At 45.2% G+C, this 26467-nt stretch overlaps 2 protein-coding genes across 5 annotated transcripts in view; one reads left to right on the forward strand and one right to left on the reverse strand.

Annotated features, from left to right (window-relative positions):
• Positions 1-8453, forward strand: part of LOC149612744 (uncharacterized) — a 337733-nt gene extending 329280 nt beyond the window's left edge. For all 4 annotated transcript variants that reach the window (XM_089858176.1, XM_089858177.1, XM_089858178.1 and 1 more), the window contains exons 2-6: positions 4623-4764; positions 4844-5012; positions 5142-5246; positions 5809-6132; positions 6639-8453. In XM_089858176.1, the coding sequence (XP_089714302.1) occupies positions 4623-4764; positions 4844-5012; positions 5142-5246; positions 5809-6132; positions 6639-6814 (916 nt within the window). In that variant the 3' untranslated portion in view covers positions 6815-8453. The remainder of the gene's footprint in view (positions 1-4622; positions 4765-4843; positions 5013-5141; positions 5247-5808; positions 6133-6638) is intronic.
• A 12134-nt stretch (positions 8454-20587) lies between these two features.
• Positions 20588-26279, reverse strand: LOC149612749 (tubulin--tyrosine ligase-like protein 12). Its single transcript, XM_089858239.1, has 10 exons — positions 26101-26279; positions 25459-25592; positions 24849-25050; positions 23541-23837; positions 23211-23401; positions 22097-22324; positions 21899-22010; positions 21200-21351; positions 20970-21117; positions 20588-20909 (listed from the first exon to the last, which is right to left on the reverse strand). Exons 1-10 carry the CDS (start codon positions 26263-26265, stop codon positions 20628-20630), a joined length of 1911 nt encoding a protein of 636 aa, XP_089714365.1. The 5' UTR covers positions 26266-26279; the 3' UTR covers positions 20588-20627.
• Positions 26280-26467: the final 188 nt, after the last annotated feature.

The raw sequence follows: 26467 nt of genomic DNA on the forward strand, positions 1-26467 counted from the left end.
GTTTGACCTCTGGTCACGTAATGTTGATAGACTTTCTTTTTATGGTTCTTCTTGTTATTTCTCGCGATTTGACCACATTGATGACCACCACCATCACCTTCTTTTGTTAATTTTGTTTTGGGTCCGCGCCACCGCCGCTAGAGGCAAGCACTTATGGTCAGTCCCAAATAGGGCTTTATATTGGACTTGTTTTGACCCTTTCAAACTATCATTATCATTTTTTGCGAGATGACTTTGCGCTATCGAAATACGTTTTTTCTCAGTTAGAATATGTCTTTCAAATCTAAACATTTAATTTATCTTAACTTGAAATGTGTTCTATATTGTTAACTTAATTAATATAACATTGAAATACTAATTCCAAATATCAAAATAATTAATTTGTATTTGAAATATTAATTCCAAATTTTGAAAATTTGAAACCATTCAAAATCCCAAGAAATTTAACTTATACTTGAAATAAATAATTCAAAATCTCAAGAAATTTAACTTATTAAGCAAAACGTAAACAAACAACCCCTCCATACACCCAACTTTGGAGGCTCATAACTCTGGTTCTACTAGAGATGCGGGGATGTCCTTTGAGTATGTTATAGTCCAATTTGTCCCCCATCTAACCATACTAAATACTAGGGCTACGACAAACAGGGGCCGAGATATTAAGGAAAATGTTCAAAAACATGCCATAGGAATAGCATCACACCCAACTTTGGAGGCTCGTAACTCTGTTTCTACTTGAGATACGGGGATGTCCTTTGAGTATGTTATAGTCCAATTTGTCCCCCATCTAACCATACTAAATACTAGGGCTACGACAAACAGGAGCCGAGTAATTAAGGAAAATATTCGTCAACTTATGGTATCGTCTCACTTATTGTTATTATGTTACTTATGATTTTTAACACTGAACTTTGAAGGCCCATAACCCTTGTTCTATTAGAGATACGGGGATCTCCTTTGAATATGTTATAGCCCTTTTTGCTCCCCATACAAGGATACTTTAAACTTGAGGCTACCTCATTATCATAGTCAACTTATTTTAGTGTCTCACTTATTGTTATTAGGTTACTTTTGATTTTTAACAATAAACTTTGGAGGCTCGTAACTCTGATTCTATTAGAGATGCGGGAATGTCCTTTGAGTATGGTATAGTCCAATTTGTCTCCCATCCAACCATACTAAAAACTTAGGGCTACGACTAACAGGGGCCGAGTAATTAAGCAAAACGTAAACAAACAACCCCCTCCATAGGAATAGCGTTACACTAAACTTTGGGAAGTATGTGGGGAAAAACCTGGAAATCTCAGGGAAATTTGTTTTCCAAAAGTTGTATGAACCCTGGTATACTCGAAATAAATAATTCAACATCTCAAGAAATTTATACTTGAAATAAATAATTCAACATCTCAAGAAATTTATACTTGAAATAAATAATTCAAAATCTCAAGAAATTTAATTTATACTTTATAATAACAATTCAAAATCTCAAGAAATTTAATTTATACTTGAAATAAGTAATTAAAAATCTCAAGAAATTTAATTTATACTTAAAATAATAATCCAAGTTAAAATACGCCTAGACAACACACAACAACACCCCTTTGAAGTTGTAACACACCTTTAAATGCAATCGTATTGGGGGGGGGGAAGGAACTCGAAATCTTCGACGGTCAATAAATTCTAGTCAAGAGTGTAGGATTAATTTCAAATTGAAAACTAGAATTCAACTTAAGAAGAAAAAAATCGAAATGTCTATTTATTCATCTTCTGACATTTGAAATCACTAGCTTCTTTGGTTAAAGAAGTCTAACAACGTACGAGAAAGATATGTAATGTTAGTAAGATTACAGACAGTAACAAGTTATATGAGTTTTAGTGGGCCTATAATAAAAAAAAAAGTAAAATAAAAATCGAGGATGAAACGTAGAGATGTTTTGCGGGAGAGTTGTAATAATTTAGAAGGAATCCGTTTCGTCAGGGGGCCACTGACCGTAGGGGAACCCGGGGGAGGGGAGGGACTTGTAACCGGGGGGGGGGAATATTATTACCATTTTTTTCCCATTAGTTACGTCTCCTAGTTTTTCTGTGATAACCAAAGCTAGCTGCATGGGATGGCTAGGTATAGTCGGCGAATTTCAAAGAATAATTTTTGGTTGTTTTTTTTAAATCGAAGAATCGGTCACTAATACTCTCGCACTTAAATTAATATTAATAAGTTTTATTTAATTTTAACTGTGATTTTTTAATTAAATTTACAAGTACGCATTTTATTTTTAATTATTAATTTATTTTTTTAGTAATATTAAATTTTTAAAACGGGGAAATTATTGATTGTTTAGGCTTATTTCAAATCCCTTTATAAAAGTGATTTTTTTTTTGCGTGAAACATACAAAAGCTTTTAGTGCAGCGAGTCTTTTTATCCTCTTATTTTTAAAGGTAAATGTGTTTCTTTAGAGAAGATTATTAGTCTGTGGGATTAGGACTCTTATGTCTTCCTGTAATTATTTTATATTTGCAGTGAAGAAATAGGCTGGGGATGCTTATTCCTACCGTCTTAAATACTGTCAAGTTAAATTGGTTGGGTGTATAGGTTTCCATAGCAATGGCGGAAGCGTCAGTTCACGTGCGACGCCGGATTAAAAGATTTAGCTCTTTTCGGATTAATAGATTTTTATCACGCGCAAACAATTTCTACCTTAGTCAAGATAAATTCGTACAATGCGAACAAAACCGTCTTAATTTATTTGCACGTGCTATTTTTTTTTCTTTAATTTAAAAATTAAATTTTTTCGGTTTACTTTAAACCTTAATAACTTTTTAAATTACCATCCGATTTTAACGACATTAGGCTTAAATTAAAGCTGAAATTAATCGGAATCCAAAGATATATATTTTATTTTAGCATTACCTTAATTTACATTAGTGTTTTAAGCTTTTGAAGAAAGTAGTCGCCCACTTAAGTTAAAGAAGAGACTGGTTTTGCTTTTATTTCTAGTAAAACTCGCTCCACCCAAAGCGAAGCGCGAATAAAAGGGGGACGCGAGAACCGCCCATTTTTCACGTGACGTCTAAAATATTCTTAAGAAGTGGGCGTGGCCAAGTTTTACCTTTTTATATATTTTTTTGCTTTATTTCATGAATAAATTAACAACGTAGTCATTTTGACGCTAACCAAATTGGAAGGCTGCTTGCCGCCGATGGTAACAATTAAGAGAGATACGTAAATATGATTACCTCGTTGGCACCTTTCAAATTTTTGGGTGGGAAAGTGCCTGTCTAAGTAGCTACCTGTGTCCGAAAAGTTGCAATACGAATGAAATGTCGCTGAAACGGCGAAACTTGGTGGTGCCGGTAACTTTATAGGAGGAGACTTTATAGGACATACTTTTCATTCAATAAGGATGATTTCGAAGCCTTTAGCACTCGCAATCTCCGCTGCTAAGCCTGGCGTGTGCCAATATCCCACCCAATGATCTACTTTTGCTGAGCTTAGCTGAATATTTGTTATACGGGAAAGTAGTTTCTATCTATAATAAAGTATTTTCCAGCGGCTATTTGCAAGCCCCCCCCCTCCCCCCCCCCCAATAGCACCCCTTGATCCTCGACGCTATAGAATTCTGCCCGTTCAATCGGCCAAAAAGTCCGACACTTTTGGATTATCGGAGGGAACCCAAAATTAACATTAAGTTCTATGGTAGGAGGTGGGCAATTTTGGCCCCATATCCTCTGTCCTATTGATCCAAATGACCATTTACCATGGTAATGTACACGGTAATTTACCATGGTACGTTGACATCACGACTATGGAGTGTTTTTTTGACAAATTTGCTATTATTATTATTATAAGAAAACTAATTGGAATTAGTGTCCAAAATAAAAATTGATGAAAAATACGTTCACTTTTAAAATTTTCATAATGACCAAATAATAAAACACTTCGGAACAATTAATATGAAAGTCATTGTAAACGCATTTGTAAAGTGGACTTTTTAAATTCACTGTTTAGTTTAAAAGGTTAAACAGTTTCGAAAGCTCGAAACACGCTATATTTTACATGGTTAGCAGGGAGCCCACTGGTCCTATAATTCCTATAAATTCCTATATTTTTGAACCTGTCCTATATTATCCTATAATTTCATGAAAGGTCCTATAATATCCTATATTTTTGACTTAGTCGAAGTTTCCGTATAGTTTAGCATCAAATTGATCAAAATTTAGCTTTTTATTATCGATATCACATTTGAATAGACACCGAAATTGCGGAGCTCGCTTAGGATTTTTTATATATTATATTATATTTTAATTAAGTTCTTCTGAGTTTTCAAAGTAAAATCCAATTTGTTATTTTTTATTTTTTGAGATTTTTCTACACGGTTTAAGCCCCAAAATTGTATTATATATGAGCATTTTTAGTCCTATATTTTCCTATAAAAACACATTTTTTTCTCCTATAAAATCCTATAATTCCGGAAAAAAATCCTATTTTTCCTATAAGGAATTTAAATTTAAGAGTGGGCTCCCTGGGTTAGGCCTAAAAATTTCAATGTAGTATATACTAAATTAGGTTTTTGAAGCAATCTCAACTTTTTTTAAATGTATGTATTTCTGTTTGTTTGTTTAGATTTCGAATAGACAATACAGATCACATAATAGACGTAAATAAAGGAAATAATCCGTTCGAGTATGATCAAGTCAATATAATATGTCCAGTTTATACTCCTGGGACAAAAGAGGAGGATATGGAGAGATACATTATTTACAATGTAAGTTCGTGATTGATTATTTTTGTTATTTAACGAGTTTTTACCCTTGGAAGTGTAAATTCAATTTCCAATTGAACAGGTATCGAAAGAAGAATACGATTCTTGTAGGATCACGAACCCTAATCCTCGAATCATCGCAGTCTGTGATAAACCGCATCAGGTCATGTACTTCACCATAACCTTTAGGTCCTTTACGCCGCAACCTGGTGGACTAGAGTTTCGACCCGGTCAAGATTACTATTTTATTTGTGAGTTTCACTCTTAATGTTGCTTTCACTCCATGACTCCTCCCTTTTAGATAAAATGGCGCCGAAATTTATAGAGTGTTTTTGGGTTTAGTTATTTTAAATCATATTTATTTTTTATTTATTGCTTAGCTACGTCGACGGGTGGATTGAGTGGGCTTCATCAGCGTATTGGTGGACGATGCGAAACTCACAATATGAAAGTTATCTTCAAAGTCTGCTGCGACCCATCCAAGAGTAAGTTCATTTAATTAATTAATTTTAATTAAATTTATTATTTTATTTTATATCTTTTTATTTCATTATTTGATTCATTTTTAACGAAATTCATTAATATGTTTAATTTATTTGATTAAGTTTAATTAAATGGATTAATATTTTTTATTTGATTAGTTTTAATTAAATTCATTATTTAATATATTTTATTTATTTGATTAGTTTTAATTAAATTCATTATTTAATATATTTTATTTATTTGATTAGTTTTAATTAAATTCATTATTTAATATATTTTATTTATTTGATTAGTTTTAATTAAATTCATTATTTAATATATTTTATTTATTTGATTAGTTTTAATTAAATTCATTATTTAATATATTTTATTTATTTGATTAGTTTTAATTAAATTCATTATTCGATATTTTTTATTTATTTGATTAGTTTTAATTAAATTCATTATTTAATATATTTTATTTATTTGATTAGTTTTAATTAAATTCATTATTCGATATTTTTTATTTATTTGATTAGTTTTAATTAAATAAATTCATTATTCATTATTGCTTTGTTGATGTAGTGACCACCACTACAACTAGCACTACCGCGGTGACGTTGCCGAGCGTGGTGACCTCTATTCCATCTGGTAGCCAAAGGCCGGCTCTGGATTACAGCCCAATCATTTCCGGTATTACGAAAGCGGGTCCAGTGGCCAGTACGTACGGACCGGCTATTTTCGTGCCCACGAGTTCGCCGGGTCGAGCGTTGCCACCTTACGTTTTTAGTAGCAGCAGTACTTCGCCCCCACCCTTCTGGTTAAGACCGTACTCGCCAACTAGACCGCCTTACAAGACCTACGATTTACCATCCGATCTTGATAGGAAAAAACCCACAAAGAAAACAGGTAAATTATTCATTCAATCATTACAGGGTTCGTGCAAACCTGGGAAACTCGGGGAAATATATGGGGGGAAAAAACCTGGGAAACTCTGGGAAATGTATGGCGCGAAAAAACCTGGGAAACTCTGGGAAATGTATGGCGCGAAAAAACCTGGGAAACTCTGGGAAATGTATGGGGGTAAAACCTGGGAAACTCGGGAAAATATATGGGGGGAAAACCTGGGAAACTCGGGAAAATATATGGGGGGAAAACCTGGAAAACTCGTGGAAATATATGGGGGTAAAACCTGGAAAACTCGGGGAAATATGAGGGGAAAACCTGGGAAACTCGGGGTAATACATTGGCGAAAAAACCTGGAAAACTATGGGAAATACATTGACGAAAAAACCTGGAAAACTCTGGGAAATATATGGGGGAAAAAACCTGGAAAACTCGAGGGAATCGTGTTTACAAAAGTTGTATGAATTCATTTAATAATTCCGTTTATTTTTATTTTCGCGCTCTTTCAGAGGATCGCGATAAATTACCGAATGAAACGCGAGCCAAAAATGAAGAATTGGTGAAAAACGGTTGTGATTGGTCATCAAGGTCACGGTTTGACCTTGTACTCGCGTCATTTTTTGTGACTTGCGTGCTAAGCGCGTCGAGAATAAGCCTAAATTTAGGCTTAACGACGACGAGGTGAAATATAATCCCTAAACAATTAAAAAAAAAACTTGAATTAAATAAAATTAAAAACGTAAAAACGCCCAAAATGTGAACTAAAGAATTAAATTCTGAAATAACTTAACGCGTGAAAAAAAGTCGCGAAAACACGTGAAATAATTAATTCTACTTAACCTTAGAACTAAGTTTCACTAACTGATTTTTATTTTAAAGAAACTCGGAAACTTGGTCCAAATATTTATAATAAACTTATATATAAAAAAAATCCAAAAAACTTTAAAAATAAAAATATGGTGGAAAAAATTATTTGCGTCCAAAAAAAAAAAAAAGCTACAAAGCCGCGCGTGCGCGATGAAAAATTATGAAAAATATTGGAGGACTCGATGTGTGGAATTATTTTCACAGTGAAAATATTATGAGGACCACAACAAATCCCAGTGTAAAATAATACTTGTAAAAAAATTATATAGACAAGTTGGTTACGAGTGTGTGAATAGACATTTGACGGAAAAAAATAAATGTTTTTTTAATTAATATTAGAATATCTGGTCAAAATTTATTTTTAATTTTTTTTTCTAAACTTTAATTTCAAAGCCGAAAAATTCCCCTGAAATCATTCGGGTTTTAATTATAATTTAAAATAAAATAGCTCCGGTTTAAAATAATTAAATAATTAAAGTTAAAATTTTAAATTTCACTTGCCAATTAAAATTAAATCTTCTAAATATTAAAATTTAAAATAAAGTAATTTGTTAGGATTAAAATATGAGCTTACAGTTTAAATTTAATTTAATCTTAAATAGTATAAAATTAAATTTAATTTTAAATGAAGAAAAATTTTGAACGTGCCAAAATTAATAATGTTTTTAATTAGTTTCTTTTAATGGCGCTAGTGAAGCTTAATTTAAATATGGCGTACGTGTGCGAGAAGTGCCTTAAATAATTGGGTTTGAATACTTAAATTTAATTATTATTTTTAATATTTAGAAGATTTTCTTTTTTAACCTTTTTTTTGGCAATTGTAGAAATTATTTCAGTCAATGAAAATCAGAGCGATCTCAATGGGAGTTTAAAGAGTAAAAAAAATAAATTAATTAATTAATTAATTAAAACCCCGAATGTTTTTAGATATGTATAAAAAAACTGCCATAAAGTTTTTGTATTATTTAAAATTAATTTTTTCCGGTAAAAAAATTCTTTGTAAAATAAGCGTTGTTTTTAGCGTTAATCTTATTATTTATTTTGTAATTTTTTTTAAATAAAACAAAATTTAGTATCAGTTTTTTTTCTAGAAATTTGCTCATTAGTTTTTTAAACCTTAATTAGATATTTGGCAAAATTCTAATTTCAACTTGTAATAAAAATAACTACTGACGGTAAATATAAGTAATTAATTTGTCAAGAATTAATTACCGTATATTTAATATAATTAAATATAACTAAAAAATATCGACATTCGAACAAAATAAATAAATAAAAAAATACTACAATATTTAGTCACCTGAATGTAAAACTGTGTTAGATTGAAATTGATTAAATAAGCCTGTAGAACTAATTCAATATATAATGTTGAACCTTGTGATTTGAAATGTATAGAAACAACAATTCTGTGTTTTTGTATCATCGGGAAATTAAAAAAAAGATAAAATTTTGTAAAATTTCTCTCCATTTATTCCAAAAACACCATCACATGAGATTATTTCATATTGCCTTTAATGTATCACAACTGGTTACCCCCTGCTGCGACCCCCTGCTGTGACCCCCTACTGTTTCCATACTGTTACCCCCTACTGTTTCTATACTGTTACCCCCTGCTGCGACCCCCTGCTGTGACCCCCTACTGTTTCCATACTGTTACCCCCTGCTGTTACCCCTACTGTTTCCATACTGTTACCCCCTACTGTTTCTATACTGTTACCCCCTGCTGTTACCCAATGCTGTTGCCCCCTGCTGTTATCCAATACTGTTACCCCCTGCTGTGACCCCCTACTGCTTCCATACTGTGACCCCCTGCTGTTTCCATACTGTGACCCCCTACTGTTTCCATACTGTTACCCCCTGCTGTTACCCAATGCTGTTGCCCCCTGCTGTTATCCAATACTGTTACCCCCGGCTGTGACCCCCTACTGCTTCCATACTGTTACCCCCTGCTGTGACCCCCTACTGTTTCCATACTGTTACCCCCTGCTGTTACCCAATGCTGTTACCCCCTGCTGTGACCCCCTACTGTTTCCATACTGTTACCCCCTGCTGTTACCCAATGCTTTTACCCCCTGCTGTTATCCAATACTTGTTACCCCCTGCTGTGACCCCCTACTGTTTCCATACTGTTACCCCCTGCTGTTACCCCTACTGTTTCCATACTGTTACCCCCTGCTGTTACCCCTACTGTTTCCATACTGTTACCCCCTACTGTTTCTATACTGTTACCCCCTGCTGTTACCCAATGCTGTTGCCCCCTGCTGTTATCCAATACTGTTACCCCCTGCTGTGACCCCCTACTGCTTCCATACTGTTACCCCCTGCTGTGACCCCCTACTGTTTCCATACTGTTACCCCCTGCTGTTACCCCTACTGTTTCCATACTGTTACCCCCTACTGTTTCTATACTGTTACCCCCTGCTGTTACCCAATGCTGTTTCTATACTGTTACCCCCTGCTGTTACCCAATGCTGTTGCCCCCTGCTGTTATCCAATACTGTTACCCCCTGCTGTGACCCCCTACTGCTTCCATACTGTGACCCCCTGCTGTTTCCATACTGTGACCCCCTACTGTTTCCATACTGTTACCCCCTGCTGTTACCCAATGCTGTTGCCCCCTGCTGTTATCCAATACTGTTACCCCCTGCTGTGACCCCCTACTGCTTCCATACTGTTACCCCCTGCTGTGACCCCCTACTGTTTCCATACTGTTACCCCCTGCTGTTACCCAATGCTTTTACCCCCTGCTGTTATCCAATACTTGTTACCCCCTGCTGTGACCCCCTACTGTTTCCATACTGTTACCCCCTGCTGTTATCCAATACTGTTACCCCCTGCTGTGACCCCCTACTGTTTCCATACTGTTACCCCCTGCTGTTATCCAATACTGTTACCCCCTGCTGTGACCCCCTACTGTTTCCATACTGTTACCCCCTGCTGTTACCCAATGCTTTTACCCCTGCTGTTATCCAATACTTGTTACCCCCTGCTGTGACCCCCTACTGTTTCCATACTGTTACCCCCTGCTGTTTCTATACTGTTACCCCCTGCTGCGACCCCCTGCTGTTACCCCCTGCTGTGACCCCTACTGTTTCCATACTGTTACCCCCTGCTGTGACCCCCTACTGTTTCCATACTGTTACCCCCTGCTGTGACCCCCTACTGTTTCCATACTGTTACCCCCTGCTGTGACCCCCTGCTGATTCCATACCGTTACCCCCTGCTGCGACCCCCTGCTGGGACCCCCTACTGTTTCCATACTGTTACCCCCTACTGTTTCTATACTGTTACCCCCTGCTGAGACCCCCTGCTGTGACCCCCTACTGTTTCCATACTGTTACCCCCTGCTGTTACCCCTACTGTTTCCATACTGTTACCCCCTACTGTTTCTATACTGTTACCCCCTGCTGTTACCCAATGCTGTTGCCCCCTGCTGTTATCCAATACTGTTACCCCCTGCTGTGACCCCCTACTGCTTCCATACTGTGACCCCCTGCTGTTTCCATACTGTGACCCCCTACTGTTTCCATTCTGTTACCCCCTGCTGTTACCCAATGCTGTTGCCCCCTGCTGTTATCCAATACTGTTACCCCCTGCTGTGACCCCCTACTGCTTCCATACTGTTACCCCCTGCTGTGACCCCCTACTGTTTCCATACTGTTACCCCCTGCTGTTACCCAATGCTGTTACCCCCTGCTGTGACCCCCTACTGTTTCCATACTGTTACCCCCTGCTGTGACCCAATGCTTTTACCCCCTGCTGTTATCCAATACTTGTTACCCCCTGCTGTGACCCCCTACTGTTTCCATACTGTTACCCCCTGCTGTTACCCCTACTGTTTCCATACTGTTACCCCCTGCTGTTACCCCTACTGTTTCCATACTGTTACCCCCTACTGTTTCTATACTGTTACCCCCTGCTGTTACCCAATGCTGTTGCCCCCTGCTGTTATCCAATACTGTTACCCCCTGCTGTGACCCCCTACTGCTTCCATACTGTTACCCCCTGCTGTGACCCCCTACTGTTTCCATACTGTTACCCCCTGCTGTTACCCAATGCTTTTACCCCCTGCTGTTATCCAATACTTGTTACCCCCTGCTGTGACCCCCTACTGTTTCCATACTGTTACCCCCTGCTGTTATCCAATACTGTTACCCCCTGCTGTGACCCCCTACTGTTTCCATACTGTTACCCCCTGCTGTTATCCAATACTGTTACCCCCTGCTGTGACCCCCTACTGTTTCCATACTGTTACCCCCTGCTGTTACCCAATGCTTTTACCCCTGCTGTTATCCAATACTTGTTACCCCCTGCTGTGACCCCCTACTGTTTCCATACTGTTACCCCCTGCTGTTTCTATACTGTTACCCCCTGCTGCGACCCCCTGCTGTTACCCCCTGCTGTGACCCCCTACTGTTTCCATACTGTTACCCCCTGCTGTGACCCCCTACTGTTTCCATACTGTTACCCCCTGCTGTGACCCCCTGCTGATTCCATACCGTTACCCCCTGCTGGGACCCCCTGCTGCGACCCCCTGCTGGGACCCCCTGCTGAGACCCCCTGCTGTTTCCATACCGTTACCCCCTGCTGTGACCCCCTGCTGAGACCCCCTGCTGTTTCCATACCGTTACCCCCTGCTGGGACCCCCTGCTGATTCCATACCGTTACCCCCTGCTGCGACCCCCTGCTGGGACCCCCTGTTGGGACCCCCTGCTGTTTCCATACCGTTACCCCCTGCTGTGGCCCCCTGCTGGGACCCCCTGCTGAGACCCCCTGCTGTTTCCATACCGTTACCCCTGCTGGGACCCCCTGCTGTGGCCCCCTGCTGGGACCCCCTGCTGTGAGCCCCTGCTGAGACCCCCTGCTGATTCCATACCGTTACCCCCTGCTGGGACCCCCTGCTGAGACCCCCTGCTGTTTCCATACCGTTACCCCCTGCTGGGACCCCCTGCTGTGGCCCCCTGCTGTGGCCCCCTGCTGGGACCCCCTGCTGTGACCCCCTGCTGATTCCATACCGTTACCCCCTGCTGCGACCCCCTGCTGGGACCCCCTGCTGAGACCCCCTGCTGTTTCCATACCGTTACCCCCTGCTGGGACCCACTGCTGAGACCCCCTGCTGTTTCCATACCGTTACCCCCTGCTGATTCCATACCGTTACCCCCTGCTGGGACCCCCTGCTGTGGCCCCCTGCTGGGACCCCCTGCTGAGACCCCTTGCTGTTTCCATACCGTTACCCCCTGCTGTGGCCCCCTGCTGGGGCCCCCTGCTGAGACCCCCTGCTGAGACCCCCTGCTGTGGCCCCCTGCTGAGACCCCCTGCTGTTTCCATACCGTTACCCCCTGCTGGGACCCCCTGCTGTGGCCCCCTGCTGGGACCCCCTGCTGTGAACCCCTGCTGAGACCCCCTGCTGATTCCATACCGTTACCCCCTGCTGGGACCCCCTGCTGCGGCCCCCTGCTGGGACCCCCTGCTGAGACCCCCTGCTGTTTCCATACCGTTACCCCCTGCTGGGACCCCCTGCTGATTCCATACCGTTACCCCCTGCTGGGACCCCCTGCTGTTTCCATACCGTTACCCCCTGCTGTTTCCATACCGTTAACCCCTGCTGTGACCCCCTGCTTTTTCCTTACCGTTACCCCCTGCTGGGACCCCCTGCTGTTTCCATACCGTTACCCCCTGCTGGGACCCCCTGCTGATTCCATACCGTTACCCCTGCTGGGACCCCCTGCTGCGACCCCCTGCTGTGGCCCCCTGCTGAGACCCCCTGCTGTTTCCATACCGTTACCCCCTGCTGGGACCCCCTGCTGGGACCCCCTGCTGTGACCCCCTGCTGGGACCCCCTGCTGAGACCCCATGCTGAGACCCCCTGCTGTTCCCATACCGTTACCCCCTGCTGGGACCCCCTGCTGCGACCCCCTGCTGAGACCCCCTGCTGTTTCCATACCGTTACCCCCTGCTGGGACCCCCTGCTGAGACCCCCTGCTGTTTCCATACCGTTACCCCCTGCTGAGACCCCCTGCTGTTTCCATACCGTTACCCCCTGCTGAGACCCCCTGCTGTTTCCATACCGTTACCCCCTGCTGCGACCCCCTGCTGTGGCCCCCTGCTGGGACCCCCTGCTGAGACCCCCTGCTGTTTCCATACCGTTACCCCCTGCTGGGACCCCCTGCTGAGACCCCCTGCTGTTTCCATACCGTTACCCCCTGCTGGGACCCCCTGCTGCGACCCCCTGCTAGGACCCCCTGCTGCGACCCCATGCTAGGACCCCCTGCTGTGACCCCCTGCTGGGACCCCCTGCTGAGACCCCCTGCTGTTTCCATACCGTTACCCCCTGCTGGGACCCCCTGCTGTTTCCATACCGTTACCCCCTGCTGGGACCCCCAGCTGAGACCCCCTGCTGTTTCCATACCGTTACCCCCTGCTGTTTCCATACCGTTACCCCCTGCTGTGGCCCCCTGCTGAGCCCCCCTGCTGTTTCCATACCGTTACCCCCTGCTGGGACCCCCTGCTGTGGCCCCCTGCTGGGACCCCCTGCTGTTTCCATACCGTTACCCCCTGCTGGGACCCCCTGCTGCGACCCCCTGCTGGGACCCCCTGCTGGGACCCCCTGCTGTTTCCATACCGTTACCCCCTGCTGCGACCCCCTGCTAGGACCCCCTGCTGTTTCCATACCGTTACCCCCTGCTGGGACCCCCTGCTGCGACCCCCTGCTGAGACCCCCTGCTGTTTCCATACCGTTACCCCCTGCTGGGACCCCCTGCTGCGACCCCCTGCTAGGACCCCCTGCTGTGACCCCCTGCTGAGACCACCTGCTGTTTCCATACCGTTACCCCCTGCTGGGACCCCCTGCTGCGACCCCCTGCTGTGGCCCCCTGCTGGGACCCCCTGCTGAGACCCCCTGCTGTTTCCATACCGTTACCCCCTGCTGGGACCCCCTGCTGAGACCCCCTGCTGTTTCCATACCGTTACCCCCTGCTGTGGCCCCCTGCTGGGACCCCCTGCTGAGACCCCCTGCTGTTTCCATACCGTTACCCCCTGCTGGGACCCCCTGCTGTGGCCCCCTGCTGGGACCCCCTGCTGTTTCCATACCGTTACCCCCTGCTGGGACCCCCTGCTGTGGCCCCCTGCTGGGACCCCCTGCTGTTTCCATACCGTTACCCCCTGCTGGGACCCCTTGCTGTGGCCCCCTGCTGGGACCCCCTGCTGAGACCCCCTGCTGTTTCCATACCGTTACCCCCTGCTGGGACCCCCTGCTGAGACCCCCTGCTGTTTCCATACCGTTACCCCCTGCTGTGGCCCCCTGCTGGGACCCCCTGCTGAGACCCCCTGCTGTTTCCATACCGTTACCCCCTGCTGGGACCCCCTGCTGTGGCCCCCTGCTGGGACCCCCTGCTGTGGCCCCCTGCTGGGACCCCCTGCTGTGGCCCCCTGCTGGGACCCCCTGCTGAGACCCCCTGCTGTTTCCATACCGTTACCCCCTGCTGGGACCCCCTGCTGCGACCCCCTGCTGGTACCCCCTGCTGAGACCCCCTGCTGTTTCCATACCGTTACCCCCTGCTGGGACCCCCTGCTGGGACCCCCTGCTGCGACCCCCTGCTAGGACCCCCTGCTGGGACCCCCTGCTGAGACCCCCTGCTGTTTCCATACCGTTACCCCCTGCTGGGACCCCCTGCTGCGACCCCCTGCTGGGACCCAGTGCTGTTTCCATACCGTTACCCCCTGCTGGGACCCCCTGCTGAGGGGTAACAGCAGGGGGTCTCAGCAGGGGGTCCCAGCAGGGGGTAACGGTATGGAAACAGCAGGGGGTCTCAGCAGGGGGCCACAGCAGGGGGTCGCAGCAGGGGGTCTCAGCAGGGGGTCCCAGCAGGGGGCCACAGCAGGGGGTCCCAGCAGGGGGTAACGGTATGGAAACAGCAGGGGGTCTCAGCAGGGGGTCCCAGCAGGGGGGCACAGCAGGGGGCTCAGCAGGGGGCCACAGCAGGGGGTAACGGTATGGAAACAGCAGGGGGCCTCAGCAGGGGGTCCCAGCAGGGGGCCACAGCAGGGGGTCGCAGCAGGGGGTCCCAGCAGGGGGTAACGGTATGGTATCAGCAGGGGGTCTCAGCAGGGGGTCCCAGCAGGGGGTAACAGTATGGAATCAGCAGGGGGTCCCAGCAGGGGGTAACGGTATGGAAACAGCAGGGGGTCTCAGCAGGGGGTCCCAGCAGGGGGCCACAGCAGGGGGTCGCAGCAGGGGGTAACGGTATGGAAACAGCAGGGGGTCTCAGCAGGGGGTCCCAGCAGGGGGTAACGGTATGGAAACAGCAGGGGGTCTCAGCAGGGGGCCACAGCAGGGGGTCGCCGCAGGGGGTCTCAGCAGGGGGTCACAGCAGGGGGTCCCAGCAGGGGGTAACGGTATGGAAACAGCAGGGGGTCTCAGCAGGGGGGCACAGCAGGGGGTCTCAGCAGGGGGTCCCAGCAGGGGGCCACAGCAGGGGGTCCCAGCAGGGGGTAACGGTATGGAAACAGCAGGGGGTCTCAGCAGGGGGTCCCAGCAGGGGGCCGCAGCAGGGGGTCCCAGCAGGGGGCCGCAGCAGGGGGTCCCAGCAGGGGGTAACGGTATGGAATCAGCAGGGGGTCTCAGCAGGGGTTCACAGCAGGGGGTCCCAGCAGGGGGCCACAGCAGGGGGTAACGGTATGGAAACAGCAGGGGGTCTCAGCAGGGGATCCCAGCAGGGGGTCCCAGCAGGGGGCCACAGCAGGGGGTCGCAGCAGGGGGTCCCAGCAGGGGGTAACGGTATGGAAACAGCAGGGGGTCTCAGCAGGGGGTCCCAGCAGGGGGCCACAGCAGGGGGTCCCAGCAGGGGTCACAGCAGGGGGTCCCAGCAGGGGGTACCGGTATGGAAACAGCAGGGGGTCTCAGAAGGGGGTCCCAGCAGGGGGCCACAGCAGGGGGTCTCAGCAGGGGGCCACAGCAGGGGGTAACGGTATGGAAACAGCAGGGGGTCTCAGCAAGGGGCCACAGCATGGGGTCCCAGCAGGGGGTAACGGTATGGAAACAGCAGGGGGTCTCAGCAGGGGTAACGGTATGGAAACAGCAGGGGGTCTCAGCAAGGGGCCACAGCATGGGGTCCCAGCAGGGGGTAACGGTATGGAAACAGCAGGGGGTCCCAGCAGGGGGTAACGGTATGGAAACAGCAGGGGGTCACAGCAGGGGGTAACGGTATGGAAACAGCAGGGGGTCACAGCAGGGGGTAACGGTATGGAAACAGCAGGGGGTCCCAGCAGGGGGTAACTGTATGGAAACAGCAGGGGGTCCCAGCAGGGGGTAACGGTATGGAAACAGCAGGGGGTCCCAGCAGGGGGTAACTGTATGGAAACAGCAGGGGGTCCCAGCAGGGGGTAACGGTATGGAAACAGCAGGGGGTCCCAGCAGGGGGTAACTGTATGGAAACAGCAGGGGGTCCCAGCAGGGGGTAACGGTATGGAAACAGCAGGGGGTCCCAGCAGGGGGTAACGGTATGGAAACAGCAGGGGGTCCCAGCAGGGGGTAACTGTATGGAAACAGCAGGGGGTCCCAGCAGGGGGTAACGGTATGGAAACAGCAGGGGGTCCCAGCAGGGGGTAACTGTATGGAAACAGCAGGGGGTCCCAGCAGGGGGTAACGGTATGGAAACAGCAGGGGGTCACAGCAGGGGGTAACGGTATGGAAACAGCAGGGGGTCCCAGCAGGGGGTAACTGTATGGAAACAGCATGGGGTCCCAGCAGGGGGTAACGGTATGGAAACAGCAGGGGGTCCCAGCAGGGGGTAACTGTATGGAAACAGCAGGGGGTCCCAGCAGGGGGTAACGGTATGGAAACAGCAGGGGGTCCCAGCAGGGGGTAACTGTATGGAAACAGCAGGGGGTCCCAGCAGGGGGTAACTGTATGGAAACAGCAGGGGGTCCCAGCAGGGGGTAACGGTATGGAAACAGCAGGGGGTCCCAGCAGGGGGTAACTGTATGGAAACAGCATGGGGTCCCAGCAGGGGGTAACGGTATGGAAACAGCAGGGGGTCCCAGCAGGGGGTAACTGTATGGAAACAGCAGGGGGTCCCAGCAGGGGGTAACTGTATGGAAACAGCAGGGGGTCCCAGCAGGGGGTAACTGTATGGAAACAGCAGGGGGTCCCAGCAGGGGGTAACTGTATGGAAACAGCAGGGGGTCCCAGCAGGGGGTAACGGTATGGAAACAGCAGGGGGTCCCAGCAGGGGGTAACTGTATGGAAACAGCAGGGGGTCCCAGCAGGGGGTAACGGTATGGAAACAGCAGGGGGTCCCAGCAGGGGGTAACTGTATGGAAACAGCAGGGGGTCCCAGCAGGGGGTAACGGTATGGAAACAGCAGGGGGTCCCAGCAGGGGGTAACTGTATGGAAACAGCAGGGGGTCCCAGCAGGGGGTAACGGTATGGAAACAGCAGGGGGTCACAGCAGGGGGTAACGGTATGGAAACAGCAGGGGGTCCCAGCAGGGGGTAACTGTATGGAAACAGCATGGGGTCCCAGCAGGGGGTAACGGTATGGAAACAGCAGGGGGTCCCAGCAGGGGGTAACTGTATGGAAACAGCAGGGGGTCCCAGCAGGGGGTAACGGTATGGAAACAGCAGGGGGTCCCAGCAGGGGGTAACTGTATGGAAACAGCAGGGGGTCCCAGCAGGGGGTAACTGTATGGAAACAGCAGGGGGTCCCAGCAGGGGGTAACTGTATGGAAACAGCAGGGGGTCCCAGCAGGGGGTAACTGTATGGAAACAGCATGGGGTCCCAGCAGGGGGTAACGGTATGGAAACAGCAGGGGGTCCCAGCAGGGGGTAACTGTATGGAAACAGCAGGGGGTCCCAGCAGGGGGTAACGGTATGGAAACAGCAGGGGGTCCCAGCAGGGGGTAACTGTATGGAAACAGCAGGGGGTCCCAGCAGGGGGTAACGGTATGGAAACAGCAGGGGGTCCCAGCAGGGGGTAACGGTATGGAAACAGCAGGGGGTCCCAGCAGGGGGTAACGGTATGGAAACAGCAGGGGGTCCCAGCAGGGGGTAACTGTATGGAAACAGCATGGGGTCCCAGCAGGGGGTAACGGTATGGAAACAGCAGGGGGTCCCAGCAGGGGGTAACTGTATGGAAACAGCAGGGGGTCCCAGCAGGGGGTAACGGTATGGAAACAGCAGGGGGTCCCAGCAGGGGGTAACTGTATGGAAACAGCAGGGGGTCCCAGCAGGGGGTAACGGTATGGAAACAGCAGGGGGTCCCAGCAGGGGGTAACTGTATGGAAACAGCAGGGGGTCCCAGCAGGGGGTAACGGTATGGAAACAGCAGGGGGTCCCAGCAGGGGGTAACTGTATGGAAACAGCAGGGGGTCCCAGCAGGGGGTAACGGTATGGAAACAGCAGGGGGTCACAGCAGGGGGTAACGGTATGGAAACAGCAGGGGGTCCCAGCAGGGGGTAACTGTATGGAAACAGCATGGGGTCCCAGCAGGGGGTAACGGTATGGAAACAGCAGGGGGTCCCAGCAGGGGGTAACTGTATGGAAACAGCAGGGGGTCCCAGCAGGGGGTAACGGTATGGAAACAGCAGGGGGTCCCAGCAGGGGGTAACTGTATGGAAACAGCAGGGGGTCCCAGCAGGGGGTAACTGTATGGAAACAGCAGGGGGTCCCAGCAGGGGGTAACGGTATGGAAACAGCAGGGGGTCCCAGCAGGGGGTAACTGTATGGAAACAGCATGGGGTCCCAGCAGGGGGTAACGGTATGGAAACAGCAGGGGGTCCCAGCAGGGGGTAACTGTATGGAAACAGCAGGGGGTCCCAGCAGGGGGTAACGGTATGGAAACAGCAGGGGGTCCCAGCAGGGGGTAACTGTATGGAAACAGCAGGGGGTCCCAGCAGGGGGTAACGGTATGGAAACAGCAGGGGGTCCCAGCAGGGGGTAACGGTATGGAAACAGCAGGGGGTCCCAGCAGGGGGTAACGGTATGGAAACAGCAGGGGGTCCCAGCAGGGGGTAACTGTATGGAAACAGCATGGGGTCCCAGCAGGGGGTAACGGTATGGAAACAGCAGGGGGTCCCAGCAGGGGGTAACTGTATGGAAACAGCAGGGGGTCCCAGCAGGGGGTAACGGTATGGAAACAGCAGGGGGTCCCAGCAGGGGGTAACGGTATGGAAACAGCAGGGGGTCCCAGCAGGGGGTAACGGTATGGAAACAGCAGGGGGTCCCAGCAGGGGGTAACGGTATGGAAACAGCAGGGGGTCCCAGCAGGGGGTAACTGTATGGAAACAGCATGGGGTCCCAGCAGGGGGTAACGGTATGGAAACAGCAGGGGGTCCCAGCAGGGGGTAACTGTATGGAAACAGCAGGGGGTCCCAGCAGGGGGTAACGGTATGGAAACAGCAGGGGGTCCCAGCAGGGGGTAACTGTATGGAAACAGCAGGGGGTCCCAGCAGGGGGTAACGGTATGGAAACAGCAGGGGGTCCCAGCAGGGGGTAACTGTATGGAAACAGCAGGGGGTCCCAGCAGGGGGTAACGGTATGGAAACAGCAGGGGGTCCCAGCAGGGGGTAACTGTATGGAAACAGCAGGGGGTCCCAGCAGGGGGTAACGGTATGGAAACAGCAGGGGGTCACAGCAGGGGGTAACGGTATGGAAACAGCAGGGGGTCCCAGCAGGGGGTAACTGTATGGAAACAGCATGGGGTCCCAGCAGGGGGTAACGGTATGGAAACAGCAGGGGGTCCCAGCAGGGGGTAACTGTATGGAAACAGCAGGGGGTCCCAGCAGGGGGTAACGGTATGGAAACAGCAGGGGGTCCCAGCAGGGGGTAACTGTATGGAAACAGCAGGGGGTCCCAGCAGGGGGTAACTGTATGGAAACAGCAGGGGGTCCCAGCAGGGGGTAACGGTATGGAAACAGCAGGGGGTCCCAGCAGGGGGTAACTGTATGGAAACAGCATGGGGTCCCAGCAGGGGGTAACGGTATGGAAACAGCAGGGGGTCCCAGCAGGGGGTAACTGTATGGAAACAGCAGGGGGTCCCAGCAGGGGGTAACGGTATGGAAACAGCAGGGGGTCCCAGCAGGGGGTAACTGTATGGAAACAGCAGGGGGTCCCAGCAGGGGGTAACGGTATGGAAACAGCAGGGGGTCCCAGCAGGGGGTAACGGTATGGAAACAGCAGGGGGTCCCAGCAGGGGGTAACGGTATGGAAACAGCAGGGGGTCCCAGCAGGGGGTAACTGTATGGAAACAGCATGGGGTCCCAGCAGGGGGTAACGGTATGGAAACAGCAGGGGGTCCCAGCAGGGGGTAACTGTATGGAAACAGCAGGGGGTCCCAGCAGGGGGTAACGGTATGGAAACAGCAGGGGGTCCCAGCAGGGGGTAACTGTATGGAAACAGCAGGGGGTCCCAGCAGGGGGTAACGGTATGGAAACAGCAGGGGGTCCCAGCAGGGGGTCGCAGCAGAGGTTTATTGTAAAAAAACAAACAAATAGACATATGAGGACAATATACAACTAAAGACAAAATAACAAATAAAAACAGTAGGAAGACCAATTGCGGATTACGTGAGTTAAAGCTGATTAAAGAGGCATCATTTTGTACAAATATTTATTTATTTATTTTATTTATTTATTTCAAGAACAAACAGAGATGACGTGATCATTTTGGTCAAGAAACAAAGAGGCGAATACGTTATTAAAGAAGTCGGGGTAATATTGGGCGGCGCGGTTGCAATCCGGAGACCAATTGATCTCCAACAGAACCGGTTTAATGCCATCACTTTGATCCTTACTCCATTGCAACATGATATCAACAGCGTACATGGCTCTCGATTGGGGGTTGTGCCCGATACCCAGAGGGGGCGACTTACTCGTGGCGCTCCTAAAAACCTCCTCCAACATTTGGAAGATTTTACTCTAAAATATAACGAGTTAATTCAAGTAATTAAAATAAGAATATTTAATTAATTGTCTTACTTGAATATCAGTCCATTTGAAATCGGGATAATAATTCTCGAATTTCTCGATGAATTCGTCGCAAAGCATTTTTTTCAACTGAGAATTGCCGTAATTCATGACGGTAAAGTGTTTTTCGTAATCGTCAAAATTATCCAATGAAAATGGTCTAAATAATATATTGGTTCCGCCTTTTGCTTTTTTTTTTTTTTTATTTTTTTTTTTTACTGATTTATTTGATTAAAACTTACTTATTTGAAAATCGCAACCAAAATTTGTCAAAGGCAAATATCTTTAAGGGTTTTACGCTCCTCAGAAGTATGACGTAACGTAAATCGAATTTAACCAATCCAACGTCGTCACGGGGAAATAGAACGGGGTTTGTGATGTATTTGCAAGCGATCTGAATTATAAATAAAACCCGATAAATAAACCAATAAAACCTTAATTACTTGGCCCCTGTTTGTCGTAGCACTAAGTTTTTAGTATGGTTGGATGGGGGACAAATTGGACTATAACATACTCAAAGGACATCCCCGTATCTCTAGTAGAACCCGAGTTACGAGCCTCCAAAGTTTATTGTTAAAAATCATAAGTGGGTAAGCTAAACGAGTGAGAGGGTGGGTTGTTTGTTTATGTATTGCTAAATTACTCGGCACCTGTCGTAGCCCAAAGTCTTTAGTATGGTTGGATGGGGGACAAATTGGTCTATAACATACTCAAAGGACATCCCCGTATCTCTAGTAGAACCTGAGTTATGAGCCTCCAAAGTATAGTGTAATGTTAATCCTACGGAGGGGGGTATGTTCACGAACATTTTGCTTAATTACTCGGCCCCTGTTTGACGCAAATTTCCCTGAATTTTCCCCGAGGAAACCGATAAATAACAAATAAATAACTAGGCCTAAATAAAGTTAAATAAGAGAACAAATTGAAAGTGGGGAACTTACTTTAGGACCAGTTGCCGGTAGCCTCAGAATGTAATTCAAATTATCGGTTATGTGAGTGTCGAGAGATCGGGCCAAATTCCAAGGTTTGCAAATCCAAAGATTGTTCAATCCTCTGCAAAATCCCTCCGATTTCGTTAACATGACCCGATTTCTTTCCCGAATTTAATTATAAAGTGAATTAAAATGAAATGAACCGACCTTTTTTGTCGTTGTTGGAAATAGGAGACAAATTGAGGCAACTCCGTGTTAAGGTTGTAGGTGGTTGGAAGCCATTCCGGGAAAGAGTCCAGCGTCTCGGCCTCGATAATGCTTTCTTTGTCGGCGGCCGCTCTGCGTGAGACGCCCACTAACAAGTCTTTCACCGTAATTATATGTTCAAACGGAAATTGGTTGATCAAAACCCACGGAGACGTCACACTCAGATCCCTAAGTTACGACAAATTAACATTTTACCTATAAATTCACGCTACAAACGAATCATTTCACTCCAATAAGCGGTTAAAACGCCTGATTTCACAATGAAACACATAATTTCGCACTAAGAACAAAAAGCACCAAAATGTTAAAACACAATTTCGCATTAAAAATCACCCGTTTTGGCTTCATAAATACATAAAATCACATCAATAACATGAAAATTCGCATCATAAATACATAAATTAACATTATAAACACAAAGTAGCATTAAAAACGCAAACATTAAATTCGTACTAAAAATACATAAATTTGCACTAGAAACGGATAAATTCGCACTAAAAACGGATCAATTTAAACAAAAATACATAAATTCGAACTAAAAACGGATAAATTTAAGCTAAAAACAGATAAATTTGAACTAAAACGGATAAATTCGCACTAAAAACAGATAAATTCGAACTAAAACGCGTAAATTCGAACTAAAAACGGATAAATTTGCACTAAAAACAGATAAATTCGAACTAAAGCGGATAAATTCGCACTAAAAACGGATAATTCGAACTAAAAACGGATAATTCGAACTAAAAACGGATAATTCGAACTAAAAACGGATAAATTCGAACAAAAAACGGATAATTCGCACTAAAAACGGATAATTCGCACTAAAAACGTATAAATTCGCACTAAAAACGTATAAATTCGCACTAAAAACGTATAAATTCGCACTAAAAACGTATAAATTCGCACTAAAAACGTATAAATTCGCACTAAAAACGTATAAATTCGCACTAAAAACGTATAAATTCGAACAAAAAACGGATAATTCGCACTAAAAACGGATAAATTCGAACTAAAAACGCGAAAATTTGAACTAAAGACGACTCAAATTGCTTACCGATAATCTTTAAAGTGATAAGTCAACCAGAGGATATCAGCTTCTTTATCTTTATTAACTATTTGGAATGAAGGATGTTTCAAATGATCCCGAATGACTTTGTAACGAGCGTAAACTTTCAATTTTCTATCCAAAGGAACTGGCGGAATTTCCACCGTCAAATCCGGAAGCGTCTCTTCGATTCGACCGCTCTGACCAAAACAAAATAAAATAATACACTTAAATACCTCAACAGGGTTCGTAAAACTTCCGTCCCATTATTACTTCCGAATTTTCTACTTCCGAATTATCTACTTCCGAATTTTCCCCTCTCAAACGAACTAAACTTACCCGCATGAACTCTTCACTGGGTTCAGTGACGTTACAATCGAGATGGCAAAGGTCAGCTTCAATCCAAGGAATGGACAAGGCTTGACGCGTCAAGGCGTCATTGGTGGGTCCTTCCAAGTAGTCGCGGGTCACTTCCCCTTCGTAAGGGACGTCACGAATTGGAAAAAGTATGGAATAGGAGATTTGAGCGGGTAAAAATAAAAACGGAACCAATCGGAAATTTGGTTCCTCAGAATGTTGGATTCGGGAACCAAATTCGTCCATGATGTACCAAATTGGTACCGCGTCTTCAGTTTCCTAACAAAATAATCATTAGTTAATATTAATTATGTCCATTAAAACGAACTTAAATTTATATTTAAATAATTAAAGGAAAAGTCAGGTAATTATAAAGGAAAAGGAAAGATAATTAAAGGACAATGTTAGATAATTAAAGGAAAAGGTAGATAATTAAAGGAAAAGGTAGATAATTAAAGGAAAAGTTAGGTAATTAAAGGAAAAGTTAGGTAATTAAAGAAAAAGTTAGGTAATTAAAGGAAAAGTTAGGTAATTAAAGGAAAAGTTAGGTAATTAAAGGAAAAGTTAGGTAATTAAAGGAAATGTGAGCTAATTAAAGGAAATGTGAGATAATTAAAGGAAAAGTGAGATAATTAAAGGAAAAGTGAGCTAATTAAAGGAAATGTGAGATAATTAAAGGAAAAGTGAGATAATTAAAGGAAAAGTTAGATAATTAAAGGAAAAGTGAGATAATTAAAGGAAAAGACAGATAATTAAAGGAAAAGACAGATAATTAAAGGAAAAGTGAGATAATTAAAGGAAAAGTTAGATAATTAAAGGAAAAGTTAGATAATTAAAGGAAAAGTTAGATAAAAAGGCAGCCGTTTTCTTAAAGGTATAAACAATTATTTTATCAAAATATAATTATTTAATATTAATTATGTCCATTAAAGCGAACTTAAATAGCTTAAATAAGTTTATATTTAAAGAATTAAAGGAAAAGTAGGATAAAAACGCCAGTTTTTTAAAGGTATAATCAGTTATGTTACCTGACAAAATATAATTATTTAATATTAATTATGCCCATTAAAGCGAACTTGGATAAATTAATATTCAAATAATTAAAGATAAAAAGCAGCCGTTTTTTAAAGGTATAATCAGTTATGTTACATGTACTTTTCCTTTAAAAATTTGTTAAAAGATTTTGACGTTTTTTTATTATAATTAATTATAGTTTATTATTTAATTTTTTTGAATAATTAATTAATTATTATTATTACTATTTAAATTTAATTAAAAATGGTTACTTACTACAAAGGGTCCGTTATAACTGTAACATTGGTTGAACTTCCACATTTCTCTTAAGACATCTTCGATGATGTCATCTTCCGATTTGTCCTCAGTTTGAATGTCCATTAAGTGGGCAATTCTATTGGCTAAATCGGGAATTTGATGTAATTGTTGGCGGGCGCTCGTAACCCGATAGGTCCACGCGTGGTCAATTAAATATATCCTAAAATATAGGATTAAATTGATTAAGATTCAATTCAACATATTACATACTAGTGGCACCCCAATGCTATTTCCCCATACAGTTTAATACACACAAAGGTAATGGACTGACATTACTGCACTTTTTGGAAAAAATAAACAGTATGTATGTTTATAAACATTAACAATTTGGGAAAAATTACATCAATAATGAACAATTTGGGAAAAATTACATAAATAATGAACAATTTGGGAAAAAGTAAATAAACAATAAACAATAAACAAATTGGGAAAAATTACATAAACAATTTGGGAAAAATTACATAAACAATAAACAATTTGGGAAAAATTACATAAATAATTAACAATTTGGGAAGAATTAAACAAACCATAAACAAATCGGGAAAAATAAAACAAATAGTTGACTCACTGACTATTATCAGAGGCACTGACACCTTGTTCATTAATAACAATAACTTTCCAGGCAAGTTTATTATCTTCTTCGTCACTTTCATCTTCGTACTCAATCTGCGCGAGGCTAAACGTTTCTCCAGCATCAAAAATCTAAACAGCCAAACAGAAATCTAACAATTAAAATCCCGGTGTGAAACAAACTTGGCAACCAAAACCCGATGAGTGACACTTGAAAGATCACAGACTCTTTTTCGCTGATGTCTGGCATTTTTTTGGGCGGCGGTTAGAGGAAAAAGGGGGCTAGAGACAGAGTCTATTATACATTTGAGACACTTTTGGCTTTTGCTACTTTGAGAATTAACGACTGACTAGACTAGAGTTCTTCCCCGTTCTCTCAGGTCTCTACATGAAGTCTACCACCACTAAGCCTGACATAAAAATAGAAAAAGCTTCGGCTAATTATTTTCAAAGTGACAATCTAGATTGGGGGGACTCTCCCGAGCTGTAAATGGACCGTAAGAAAAGGGTACCGGTATATTTTTAGATCGAAAAACCTAGTTTTGTTACTGCAAATGTTGTTTAACTCGGGAATTCGGAGGAATTACCATTGAGACCAAGGCTTAGAAATGACAGATCACACTCGTATTTATTCACTTACCGTTTCTTGCAATTTTCGGAATAGAGTTTTCCAGAATGATTCCGGTATTTGGGCGGATTCTAATTGCGATCGATGAAATCGTTTAAAATTAAGAAACTCCGGATCATCTTTATCAATTGAACAATTTCTACGCAACATTGAAGTCTCTTGGAAACGCGTGTTCATCAAGGAAGCGGCCATTTTGTCGTCTGCTGCTATAAAAATCAAATTAACAAACTGGGGTTCAGTTCAGTTCAGATATTTCAAGGGGGTATTTTATTAATATTCTTTAAATTAATTAAGTACGGAAATTAATAAATAACCGCTTTAATTATCGTCAATAATTAAAGTTAATAGTTTCCTTTAAAACTTTAAACTCATAGGGATA

The sequence above is a fragment of the Phalangium opilio genome, unplaced genomic scaffold, assembly GCF_054372755.1.
Source record: "Phalangium opilio isolate 3A_F unplaced genomic scaffold, DU_Popi_V2 ptg000232l_1, whole genome shotgun sequence".
Lineage (NCBI taxonomy): Eukaryota > Metazoa > Arthropoda > Arachnida > Opiliones > Phalangiidae > Phalangium > Phalangium opilio.